Source organism: Vigna unguiculata, chromosome 1 (assembly GCF_037176805.1).
Source record: "Vigna unguiculata cultivar grain cowpea cultivar isolate G323 ecotype 2 chromosome 1, ASM3717680v1, whole genome shotgun sequence".
In the NCBI taxonomy this organism is placed as follows: Eukaryota; Viridiplantae; Streptophyta; class Magnoliopsida; order Fabales; family Fabaceae; genus Vigna; species Vigna unguiculata.
Genome location: NC_140792.1, coordinates 5,489,109 through 5,502,247, shown reverse-complemented (window position 1 = coordinate 5,502,247; position 13,139 = coordinate 5,489,109). Strand labels below are relative to the sequence as shown.

General features: G+C 32.6%; 1 protein-coding gene across 7 annotated transcripts; it reads right to left on the bottom strand.

Annotated features, from left to right (window-relative positions):
* Positions 1 to 330: 330 nt before the first annotated feature.
* Positions 331 to 8,240, bottom strand: LOC114167090 (Tetratricopeptide repeat (TPR)-like superfamily protein). Of its 7 annotated transcripts, none has more exons than XM_028052069.2 (7): positions 7,607 to 8,190; positions 7,176 to 7,203; positions 6,196 to 7,049; positions 5,989 to 6,041; positions 5,790 to 5,845; positions 5,396 to 5,553; positions 2,204 to 4,910 (listed from the first exon to the last, which is right to left on the bottom strand). In XM_028052069.2, exon 7 carries the CDS (start codon positions 4,872 to 4,874, stop codon positions 2,433 to 2,435), a length of 2,442 nt encoding a protein of 813 aa, XP_027907870.1. In that variant the 5' UTR covers positions 4,875 to 4,910; positions 5,396 to 5,553; positions 5,790 to 5,845; positions 5,989 to 6,041; positions 6,196 to 7,049; positions 7,176 to 7,203; positions 7,607 to 8,190; the 3' UTR covers positions 2,204 to 2,432. The 7 variants fall into 7 exon arrangements, 6 of the variants coding, with proteins under 6 accessions (XP_027907870.1, XP_027907946.1, XP_027908098.1 ...); XM_028052145.2 differs by having other exon boundaries at positions 5,790 to 6,041; positions 6,196 to 6,498; positions 6,951 to 7,049; XM_028052297.2 differs by having other exon boundaries at positions 5,790 to 6,041; positions 6,196 to 6,434; positions 6,951 to 7,049.
* Between the last annotated feature and the right edge of the window lie 4,899 nt (positions 8,241 to 13,139).

The window sequence follows — 13,139 nt, the reverse complement described above, 5'->3', positions numbered from 1 at the left end:
TTTATTACAAGTTTAAAATTGTCAAAAATAATTTACAACATTTTAAAAAAAAATTAATTATTAATTAATTTTCATGAATTTTATAAATAATTAAATTATATATTTCATTTAAAATTATTGTTTCAGATTATAAAAATAGTATTAATAATTAAATTTTCATTTAACTTAAACATGATAATTTTTTATATACCACACACAACAATATACAATAGAAATTTTTAAGATGATTATAGAAATGGAGAGGACAAGTAATGATATTAATGGAACACTTAATAAACAATTAAGAAATATTTGAAGCAATGATATAATTAGTCATATGAGAGAAAGGAGGAAATTTAAATTAATAGTCATGTCATTCTTCTTCTGCTCATCACTATTTTTCAACAAACAATATTCTGAGTAGCCTACATATCAGATAGAGCAGCTGCAAGACTTTGAAGCTGAGGCAACATGTAAAGTGAGAAATGGTACTAAAAATAAATCTGTGAAATGGAAACCTCAAATTTGAATATTTCTTCAGCACTGAGATTGGTTCGGCCTCCAACTATTTTCATTCCAAAATTCTAAAGCTGATATATTTGTGAATCTTTTCTTTATCTTTATACATGATTCTTCTGGTTCTTTATTACTACATAATGGAAGAACTTGAAGCACACTTAGCTCTGAAATTATTATGATCACAGTTATTAAGAAACACATGCCACACATAAATCAAACCATCCTCAAGCAATATTTATGATGTTTTAAATAGTAATCATATAATATCCCCTATCCACATTCAATTCCTGACACCTATTTTACTTTGTGTAACTAGTAACTACTACTACCATGTATGACTATAGAAAAGGGAATAACACCAGGAAAGTCAAGCTGCACCTTCACCGAGAAAGAATCTAGAAATACGATTAGTTTTCCCAAATCAAATAAACTTAAGCACCACAAGAATCAATCCTTCCTTGTTTGCAAACTAAACTGCAACAAAATATTCTAAACACAGGAATTCAATCATCAACCTTGCTACAACATTTTTCAGCATCCAAAGTACACCAGGACATTTGAAATATCACAATACAGGTCTATGCATAAACTCACCATCATTCGGCACACAGTTTGCATCGGAGACAGAACAAAGTAGCAGACACAAAAGATGCAATCAAAGGAAGATAATCGTGAAAACAATAAAGTAGAATGATAGAACTAGGCTTTACCTCAGTTAACCATGGGCAAAAATCGGCTTGAACATATTAGAAGTGCGTTAACCTTTTCAAACCATTCAGTTACATATATATATATATATATATATATATATATATATATAGATAGATAGATAGAGAGAGAGAGAGAGCTTCCCTGTCCACTAATCAGCTACACCATAATCAAGGTTGAGCTCGCCCATGGGAGGGATATTCTCCATTGCAAATAGCGTAAGGTGTGGGAACATCAATTGTTGTGTATTCATCTAATGCACCAGCTGTAAAAGATAATCAGTTCTTACTAATCTTTGCTCATGTTTCATGTAGTTCAAGCTGCTTGTTCTTAAGGTGGACTATGTGGAATTATCAGTCAGATGAATAGGCATCTTCTTTTTCATCAGCTCCTATTTATTGTGTATTTGTTTCTTTGTAATAACATAAAAAAAATATCCTTCTTTTATTGTGTATGCTATGTTTCGTTCTAGTAACTGCTAAGCATTCTTTTTCTAACAAATTCTTAGTGGATTTCTAGTATTTTTTAAAGGATAAATTTTGGACTAATACTAGAATTTCATGGTGATTAGCATGTTCTTTGCCACCTTTTCCGTTAGATAAAATGGTAATATAATTTATTTGATACACAAGTCAAAGGTTTTCTTTGGGTTAAAAAACCATTAAACTATTTTCATAGAAGTTACAAAATATTTTTATAAACAATCTTAATTTTCTTCCGTTTAGGCAGTAAGGATTAACATTTTTTATTAGGGGAGTGGGCACAATAATGTTTGGTATCTAGGATATCTTATAGTTAGAGAAATTAATTGTCCTTCATTAAAACATATTTTGCTTATTGATACCCTGGTCTTAGGTGTAGGTAACTAGGTAGCAAGCCACAAACAGGTAAAAATAAATTAATTTTAGCAATGTGTCTCAATTATTGGCTTGATTTCTCACACATGCAATATTTAAAGAAACAAACTATCAATGACCGAAGATACAGAGACAAGAAATTAGGAGGAAAATGTCGATATGTATTAAGTTCTTAATATTCTAGAACAAGGTTTATTTCCTCATGTATGTGTTCTCACTTCAAACATTGAAATAATAATGAGCTTACCCTTCAAGATAGTACAACAGAAAAAGAGCAAATTTTGTGTAACAATGCCCTATAAGCTTGAAACTGTCGATTATCAATTCATCTTTAAACTGAAGGACTAGTATTAAGATTAAAATGAAATCCTACCAGTAATCCCCACAGGAACATTTTCCTTCTCTAAAGTGATGAAAACAATTGGAATCTCTCAGAATGATATGACGAGCGAAAATTCCTGATATATATTTCATAGCGGAATGACAATCTCCACAAACTCTGAGATTCTTAAATATCCGAATTGCTGCACCTGGTGGAGAAGCGAGTAATCCAAAAGCAACAGCCAATTTTTCACTGTGGTAAGCAAGACCAACCTCCATTCCCTCCCTATCCATATCATGCAAAGAAAAATTCATATCTGGAACATAACCAGCTTCCTTAATTCTTACTATAATTTCATCAATCTTGGAATAAATCTCAGCTTCCCTTGGATGTCCTCTATCTTCAGAACTGAATGTATGCACTCTGCTGTTCATCTCTATCCAACTGCATCCAGGCTCTTTCACTATTCCTTTTGATTTCATCAACCTTCTTATTTTCGCAGCAGCATCCCATTTACGAGCTGCAGAATACATGTTTGACAACATAACATAAGGCATAGCATTCATGGGTTCCAACTGAAAAAGATTTGTAGCTGCCCTCTCTCCCAATTCTAAGTTACCATGCACTCTACATGCGGCAAGGAGTGCCTTCCATACAGTGGCATCAGGTTTCACTTCCATTTGATTTAGTATTTCTTTAGCCTCATCGAGCTTTCCTGAGCGTCCAAAAAGATCAATCATGCAGGCATAGTGTTCAGGGCCAGGATCTATTCCATAAATCCTTTTCATTTGCTCAAAATATGCACGTCCTTCATCCACAAGACCTGCATGACTACAAGCAAATAATAATCCTATAAACGTGATAAAATCTGGTTTCGTGCCACAAGAAACCATAGCATCATAGAATTTTAAGGAATGTCTTCCTTTACCATTCTGTGCATAACCAACAATAAGAGCTGTCCAAGTAATTACATCCCGGACATGCATTGAAACAAAAATTGCATCAGCATCATCCAGGCAGCCACATTTTGCATACATGGTTACAAGAGAATTATCCACTGATAGTGATGATCTTAGACCTGACTTAATAAAGTCGGAATGCACTTGTTTACCAAATTCTAGAAGAGTCAGTTCTGCACAAGCACTCAAAATACTTGCGACAACAAATTGATCAGGATTTATCCCAGCAATTCTCATGTCACGAAAAATCTTCAGGGATTCCTCATGGGAGCCATTTTGTGCATAACCTGTGACCAGGGAGGTCCATGAGATGACATCTTTCTCGAGCATCTTTTCAAATACAGCATATGCACAATTCAACTCCCCAGTTTTGGCATACATATCAACAATAGCATTGCTAACAAGCTTATAGTTCCCAAATCCAGTTTTGATAACCAAACAGTGAACAGATTTTGCATCAATTCTACCTATTATGCAACAATTCAGAATAGATGGAAATGTATAGTCATCAATCTTCATATTTCTTGCATGCATTTTTTTAAACAAGAGAAGAGCTTCCTCTTCAAACCCATGTCTTACACACCCAACTATCATAGAGTTCCATGAAACAACATCATCATCATCCATATTTTCTAATACCCTTTTTGCACTACTTAAATCTCCACATTTTGCATACATATCGACCAACGCACTTTGAACATATACATTGCACCCAAAGCCATTCCGCACAATACAACCATGCACCTGTTCCCCAAAACAATGAGCTGAAACTGCAGAACATGCTGTCAATATGCTAGGAAATGTAAACTGATTAGATGCAACCCCTTCTGCATGCATATAACAAAAAAACTCAATTGCCTTAAGGCCATCGCCGTTTTGAGCATAACCAGTAACCATGGCAGTCCACAGGACATGATTTCCCTTGTCAAAGGCCAAACCCTTAAAGAGAATCTCAGCTTCCGAAACATGTCTGCACTTTGCATACATGTCAACAAGGCCAGTGACAACATACACATTGGACTCAAATCCATTCTTTACCACATACCCATGAATCATTTTTCCATTTTGGATCAAACACAATGCAGAACACACCCTCAGGATACTTCCTAAAGTGTACTGACTTGGTTTTTGTCCCTCCAACCTCATCGACCTAAACAAACCAAAAGCCTCAGCTTCACACCCAAATCTACAATATCCCGATATGAGGGAGGACCAAGTGATAGAACTTCTGCTTGAAAACCCATTCAAGAGTTCTCTTGCTTCAACCAATCTTCCCACATTAACATAACCAGATATCATGGTGTTCCATGTATACTCATCCCTTTTAGTCATTTTATCAAACACTTTTCGGGCATCGTCAATTCGACCAGATTTTGACAACCCATTTAGAAGCTGATTGGAATGAAGTATAGATTGATAGGAATCGGTAATGCTGGTGTGGATTGAGCGAAGAAACGACATACTCCTAAATCGGTGACATGGGTTGTAAGAAAAGGCCACAAATTTTGAGTCCAACTTGAGCATAACCATTTTTTGCACTCTTCTTTCATCAGTTTCCTTCAACAGCTAGAGATCACCAGAAACAGAAGAAGATATATTTTAAGTCTGCCTTTTCAATATCATTTAGATTTTACAAAAACAGGACTCGTCTTTTATTTATTTTCGTGCATGCATACACACATGAATGCATGCGATTTATTTTAGTCAAAGATAGGTCAAACATGGAACATTAGGAATCTAGCGAAATCTTATTTCTGAAATTACAAGACTGAGTCTTTTAAAAATTTTAAAGATAAATGGAGGTTTTCTTATATATATGTTTACAAGAATTGTCTTACAAATATATAAACTTTTAAAAGAACATAAATCTAGTATTTCATGAATATCAACAAAAGGAAAAATATAAAATTGTTGTCTATTGGTAACTTTATTCCAATAAAAAATATTATGTACTTATATGATAAGTATGATGATAACAAATCACAACATCAAATTAGGACAAGCTAATTTCAATATACTCAAGTCAAAAAAACAATACTACTAAAAGTTACCTGGGTTTGCCAAAATTAATACAAAATCAATATCAAGGTTAAGTGCTGCAACAGCTAGCGCAAGGCATTCTCCTAAAGATTCTCCAAGAAGATATATGGGCCCATTTCGTGACATTGATATTCCAACCTAAGTGTTATCTCAATTATTTTCACAAAGTCTGCAAGAGGGAAATATAACAAATAATAAATTATGCTTTTATATATCATTGAAAGATTGCATAAATTTTCAAAAAATGTAAGGAAATAATATGTGAACCTATTTTTCACTACAATAAACATGCTCCTAAACATTTTAAGAAAGTAGAGGCAAAACGATAAAATAAATTAATGGTTGGTGAGAAAGAGTATAATATTAACATGAAATAGTATAACTAGGTATAGGGGAAAGAAGTACCTGGAAAGGGTGTTTGGTCTGCTACTGGGATATGCAAGCACCACATACAAAACATCCTTCATTCAAGAAAAAAGAACAAAAATAGTTTTTCCAAGAAGATACCTTTTAGCTTCAAATTCATTTCATTACCTAAAAAGTGCATTTTTAAAATAACAATCAGGTGAGTGTAATTTAGCCTTCACATTAAATTGAGGCATACCTCCCTAGTTTCTGATGATGGAAAATAAGTCCAAGTTCCCACGCCATCAATCCCTGTAAAATTTAGAATGAAAATTTTTTAGTAACCTTGAATATGTGTGTGTTGCTGTTGAGAATGAGATTTATAAAATGTTTAGGCAGAACTAAACTAAGAGGTCGAATGAGTTAAGATAAATAGCCTAAACTTTCATCCCAACACAGCTCTTACCCCGATGGCAGCCATGCTCAAACAGAGCGAGGCCAAAACCCTAGCAAGGCAGCCGAAGCAATTTTGCACTCTGAAATCGATGTTGAACAGTTGAAGCTTCTCGACAAAAGTGGCAGAGGGTTACCTTATCGACCTTAATACCGGGAACAATGTGTTGTTGAAGAAGGACGTCTACGATCTTCTCCCCGTCAACAGTGGATTGGTATAGAGTTTCTTCGAAGAGAATGGTGCCTGATGAGCTAGTATAAACACTTAACCCATTTATATTGTGTTGGGATTTTGGGGTTTCCCATGATGAGTACGCTAAATTAATATAGTCAATCAGTTCATGCTATTATCATTTGAGAATCCCAGTTCATTGTTGTAGGAAAGCATAAATTACTAGTGTACATATCATGCTTAGGAATTAAACTGATGAAAGAATTTTGATTACTTTTACGTCAAAATTCTAAAACCTAAATGTCCTACACAACTTTTTTAAATTTGATACATGAGGGATCGAATCAATGACTTTTGTTCAAACTCATAGGCAGTTTGTTTTAATATACAGAACCCCAAAGCATGCCAGAGGAACCTTAGGACGTTCCCCTATCCCTCTCCTAAGATCAGTCAAATAAAGTAAGATAAAGTCCTCCACATTCATCCATAGATTATTAACACCAGAATCATCCAAGGAAAAATAAAAAATCGACTAAGGAAAACAGATGTAGAATGAAATGATAACATAAACTAAATTCATATCACAAAAAACTAACCTTTCCTTTGATTATAATCCAACCATCTTCTTGTGGTTGTGCTTAGCCACCTCCTCAAAGGTAAAAGTTTTGGTATTTTAACTCATCACGGCCTCTTCACTGCCAACAGAAAAACGAAGTACAACTCATTGCATTATGAAGCTTAAATGCAGAAAGAAATGTACTGATACAATAAAATTAATACTACAACTTAAAGCCCAAATTAACCAAAACAAAAAATTTTACCTCGTCAATCCTCAAGTTTCTCCTCCATCTGATAACAAATCAAACAATTTCACCAAAATATTAGTCACACCCAAAAATCCCAATATTCCGAGAATGAAATGATAAACGTAATCAAAGTTCAAGATCTCTAAATACATACATACAGTGTATTAGCACGTACTCCCATAAAAAATCCCCAAACCGTATCACTAAAAAAAATGATAATCCAGTAATTCAGCACCGAATAATTATGAGTACAAGCATCTCAATCATAAATAAATCAGTGACTTCATCAATTTAGCCAAGCACGCATTCGTTAAATTTCAAACACATCCGAGCCACAAAAGGCCTAAACCATTTCTCTTCAATAAATTCAAATTCAGCACTCAAAATACCCTGGATTTTAAAATTTGTAAAAGAACAGAGGAAAAATGGAGAATCTGGGACCGAACCTCCTCAAAACACAAGGGCGATCACCGTCGTAGAACCGAAACAGTAGACTCGTCTTCAGAGTTCACAGCGAAGCTCCACCGCTGTGAATGCAAGCCAGGATAACCTCCGATTTCTGCTCCGTTGGTGCGCGAGAGAGAAATGGAAAAGGCAAGAGTATTCTCCTCTTTCTTTTTTTGTTGAGGGCCTGTTTTTTATAGTGTTGTGTTGACGAGGGATAACTGATTCATTCAAAGAAATTTGGGAGGTGCATGAATGTAAGTGAACCGTTGGGTTTCTGTTGATGAAGTGTGCGTGGAAGCGAGACACGAGTGTGTGAGTAGGGTGGGTTAGGGTTGCGTGCGAGAGTGAAGTGAGGGAAGTGGTGTGCGGTGCGTTTGTTCGTGCGGTGTGTGGGGGCGTGAGGTGAGGGTGTCGTGAGATGAGGGCTCGTGTGGGTTAGTGGTGAGAGGGTGTGAGTGTGAGAATTAGTGGATTTGGGTGCAGTGAGGTGGGATTTGGGTGTGTTTTAGTGAGGTGTGTGCGAGAGTGAGGTGTGATCTGTGCGTGGAGTGTGTTACAGCGCACGTGAGTGGATGTTGGTGATTGGGCCGTGAGGGTTAGATGAGGATCAGTGAAGGTGTGAGGTGAGAGAGGGGTGTGTTAAGTGTGAGGTGTGGGCCGTGGGTGCAGTGGATGAAAGGGCGCTTTCTCCCTGCGCCTCAAAGCCTTCTGCAGTATCTCACAAATTTATCATGGTACCCTTAATTAATTTATAGGTAAAATTGGTGGAAGAGCAGTAAATAAAATTTATTGCGTCAACTTATCTTTGCACTTCCAAATTATTTCATACCTTCATTTTGTCTGTTTCTTCCTGTTTGTTATTTGTTTCTTCTCCATTCTCACTGTGATCCACTGTCTTCATTTTAATTTTCTCTGCTTCATTCTCTCGTGGTGGTCCCTGGTCCGAGATTTAATTTTCTCTGCTTCATTCTCTCATGATGGTCCTTGGTCCGAGGTTTGTGTGTTCACTTTCATTAATTTTATTTTTGAAAGCTCTCTTCTTTATTCTCTCATTGTCATTGTCCTCTATTCTTTTCTGTGCTTGAAGGTGTTCCCTGTGAGTTCCCTGTGCTTGAAGGTCCTCCATTCTCTCCTTTTATCTTCTCTGCAGGTTAGCCTCTTCCAATTTGATTTGAATGGTTGGAATGTTAATATTAGTTTTGCATTTTTTTCTTTTTATTCTGTGAAACGGATTTTGTGATACGTTTCAAGAAAAAGCGAAATGGATTTCAAAATCCATTTGAAAAGAAAAAACATAAAATTTTATGAAACGAATTTTGGATTCCGTTTCATAAAATTTCATATTTTTTTTTCAAACGGATTTTAGCATCCGTTTCATGCTTTTATTTTGAATCCTAATATTTTTATTAAAAGTGAGATACATTAATTAAGACAGAATATTTGAATAGAAGATAACTTTTAGATTTTTTAAAGACTAGAAGACGTTCAACTTACTTCACTTTAACACATTCAAAACAAATTGTATGACCAATGTAAATAACAAATCTTGTAATTGCTTTGCACACTTAAAATTAATCATATTTCCTCATGAGTCATATCAATAACGTCTTCAAACAATTAATTTATTTTTTCATAAAAAAAATTGTAAATATATAAGTCGATTAATCGTTTGGATATAAATTTTAAATCAACAATACCTAGTTGAATATGATCTCTAATTAGTTAATTTTAATATGCTTAACTCTATAATACAATATTAGATTTATAGAAAGACTAATTACAATATTATTATAACATAGAGCAAGAATATTACTCTAGTAGAAGTTATACTCTACTATTTGATTCTTAATCCATAACATTTGTGAAGAACAATCTACAGCTGATTAAGAGTGCATTTAAAAAATTAAATATTAATTATTTTTCGGTTAAAAATTCTCCAAACTATTTGAAACCAATCTATTAATATAAACAGTATCTAACCACATCAAAATTGAGTGAAGAAATAAATTCAAACTTATTTAACGTAATCCGTTGCATATAAACGCAAAATATGTTTCAGAAATAACAATAGAAATTTACAAAACAGAGTTCAAATTCTGTTTCTGAAAGTGTAGAAATGGATTAGGTAATCTGTTTCATATAAAAAAAAAGCAATAAATACGGAACTACTTTCAGAATCCGTTCACAGAAAACATGAAATCTGTTTCACATAAACAATGCAAGAAACAGTTTTTGTAATCCATTTCTAGAAAACATGAAACGACTTCTGTATTTCGTTTCATAACACACAAAAATTTCAAGAGCCACTTTTGGCACACATGGAATGATTATATATATATATATATATATATATATATATATATATATATATATATATATATATATATATATATATATATATAGGTTCATAAATCACCGTAAACACGAAAAAACATTACAAATTTGAGAAAACTTAACTGGAAGAAGACGTGTGTGAATTAACTGCAGGGAAGGGTGGCTCTCAGTGTCGTCACGGACTCCTCTTGGGTTGGTGGTTCCTGTTGCTCGATGATCTTCTCCACAAATGAACAAATGAAGGCAAAGAAGGAGGCAAAGAAGAAGGGAGGAGGAAGCGGAAAAAAGAGAACCTTTTAAATGTGTTTTTTAGGTCAAAGAATCAAATAATCTTTGGGGGTGCAAAGGCGTGCCTAGATTCGCTGGCTTTGTAGGGGTGCAGTGCATGTCATAATTTTTTTATTGCTTTTTCTCTTTCTTGATTTAACTTTTAACTTGGGAAAAATTGGAAATAAAAAAAGTTTTGAGGGTACAAGAGAAATGCTTTGGGGTGCAGGGAGAAGCCCCCGATGAAAGGTAAGAGAGTGGTGTGTGTTAAGTGAGTGTGGAGTGTGTTAAGTCTATGGAGTGATGGTATGAGGGTTTGTGAGGGTGTGTGTGTTAGTGGGCCGTGAGGGTTTGTGAGGATGTGTGTGTTAGTAGGCCGTAAGGGTGTGTAGGTGTGCATGTTTAAGGGGGGGCTTCTCCCTACACCTCCAAAGACTTCTACTGCACCTCCAAAAATTTAATTATGCAGTCCATTTTGCCCCTCTAACTTAAGCAGGTAAAAGTAATTAAAATAATTACTGCGTTAGGTGGACTGAGAATTGTATTTTGTTCTTGTGTTGCACCCCATTGAAAAGTCATTGTTTGTTGTTTTCAGAACGACTTTCGCTCTCAAGTGTGTTTTGAATGCATGGTTGTGAATTTGGGTTTCAAGAGATGTTGATATGATGCATGGAAAAGCAAAAAAGAAAGACTCAAAAAACATACATCAGCTTTCAACATCCAGTTGTGTCCAAAAACAGATTTGAAAATCCGCTTCACGAATCAAACGGATTTCGACACCCAGATTTTCAGAAAATTGATTAGGATATCCATTTCATCTTCAAACGGGTTTCAACATTTCTAATGTCATAATAAATATTCTTAAGTATTAAATTTTTAAGTTATTTATATTTTTTGTGATTCATTATATATTTATTTAATTTATATATATTTTTGCTTTCAAACTTTTAAAAATTAAATATTTTGTTAAGTCTTTAATTCTTAATTTTGATTTTTATTTTTATTACAAACCGGATTCTGATGATGGTAACCACATATTTCATTTCATACAAACCGAAATTTAAAATTCGGTTTGTATTTTGCTTTAACTATTTTTTTTTTTCAGAATTTTTTATTTATTTTGAAATGCTTTGTAATTATTTTGAATATTTTGTTAGTTGTGTTTTAGTTTTAGGAATAAGATTTTATTTATTTAACACATTTGTTTTATATTTGTATTTTTAATTTTATTAATTGGTTGAAAATGTAATTATTTTTTTAATTTAATGTTAAATAGTTTTTTAATAATTATTTATTTATTTATTTAATGTTTATTGTTTTATTAATATTTTTTGTTTTATTTATTTTTTAATTTTTTTTATTGTGTATCATATAGTTCTTTATATTTAATGCAATTTTTTATTTTTCAATTTTTTAAAAAAATTTAAAAAATTTATTCATTTATAATTATTTTGTATTTTTACTGTGTATCATATAATTCTTTATATTGTAATGTAATATAAATAAATAAATATAAGTTCAAATTAAACAATAAATTGAACAATAAATATTAATAAAATATATTATAAAAACAATTAAACAATTAAAAAATAACTTAATAATATTAATTAAATTGAAATTAAATCTTATATGCAAAACAAATAAAAAACTAATAGCAGAATTCGAATGAATCTTATATGCAAAACAAATAAAAAAACTAATAACAGAATTCGAATGCCGGTATTTAAAAATAAACATTAAATAAAAAAATGATTTATTAACCGGACTTCTATCCCGATATATTATTTTATTTTATGTAATTATTTATAATTTAAAAATCTAAAATTTAATAATTAATATGTAAATATAAAAAAATTAAATTAAATCTTTTCATTAAATCTTACAAATAAAATCAAACAAATAATAAATAAATAAAAATAACTTGAAAATAATTAAATAAAATTAATCTATAAAGACAAATATTTTAAACAAAAAATTATCATTATTAATTAAAAATTAACAAAGTAAAAATAACTACAAAAGTTAAAATAATAAAATTTTATTTAATCTACTTATATAAAATATAAATAATCTAAAGTTAAATAATTAATACATAAATTATAAAATAATTAAAATTAAATTTTATAAACAAATCTAATAAAAAAAATAAGAAAATTAAAATTACCAGTCGGATTACGAATGCCGATTTTAAAAAAACGGATTTGAATTTCCGTTAAAGGACTTAACCGAGTTTCGAATACCGGTACACAATTCCATAATCGAGCTTCGAATGTCGATATATAAAGAAAACAAATTATGAATTTCGTTAAATCACTTAACCAGACTTCAAATGTCAGTACACAATTCCAAATTCATTTGACGCTGCTCACCGAATTTCGAAAGCCGGTTAACGATTTTACCGTATTTTGAAATATGGTATGTGACCCAAATTTGTTTTTAACTTTTACCGTTGAATGATCAAATGATTCAAAGGGGTATTATAGGAAATTTAAATTTTTTGGGGGTACAGTAAAACTCTTTGGAAGTGTAGAGAGAAGCCCCCAGTTTAAGGTTTAGTGTGTGTGGGGTTTGGTGGGTGAGGGAGTGGTACATGGGGTTGGTGATTGGACCGTGAGATGTGAAGATTGTGTTGGGCCATGGGGTGTGAGTGAGGATTAGTGAATGTATGGTGTGAGGTGGTGGGCCATGGGTTGTGTTAGTGAATTAATGAGGGGCTTCTCCCTGCACCTCCAAATTTTTCTCTAGTACCTAAAAATTATTTAAATTTCTCCTTTGTCCTAAGTAAAAAGTAAAAGAAGAAAGAGAAGAAAAGTAATTTTTCTCATTCCACCTCCTGCACTCCCAAATGAATCATTTTGACCACATCCCTTTGCCATTGCCATTTTTATGCTTCAAATTCAGTTAAGTTATTGTATAATATATAATTTTTTA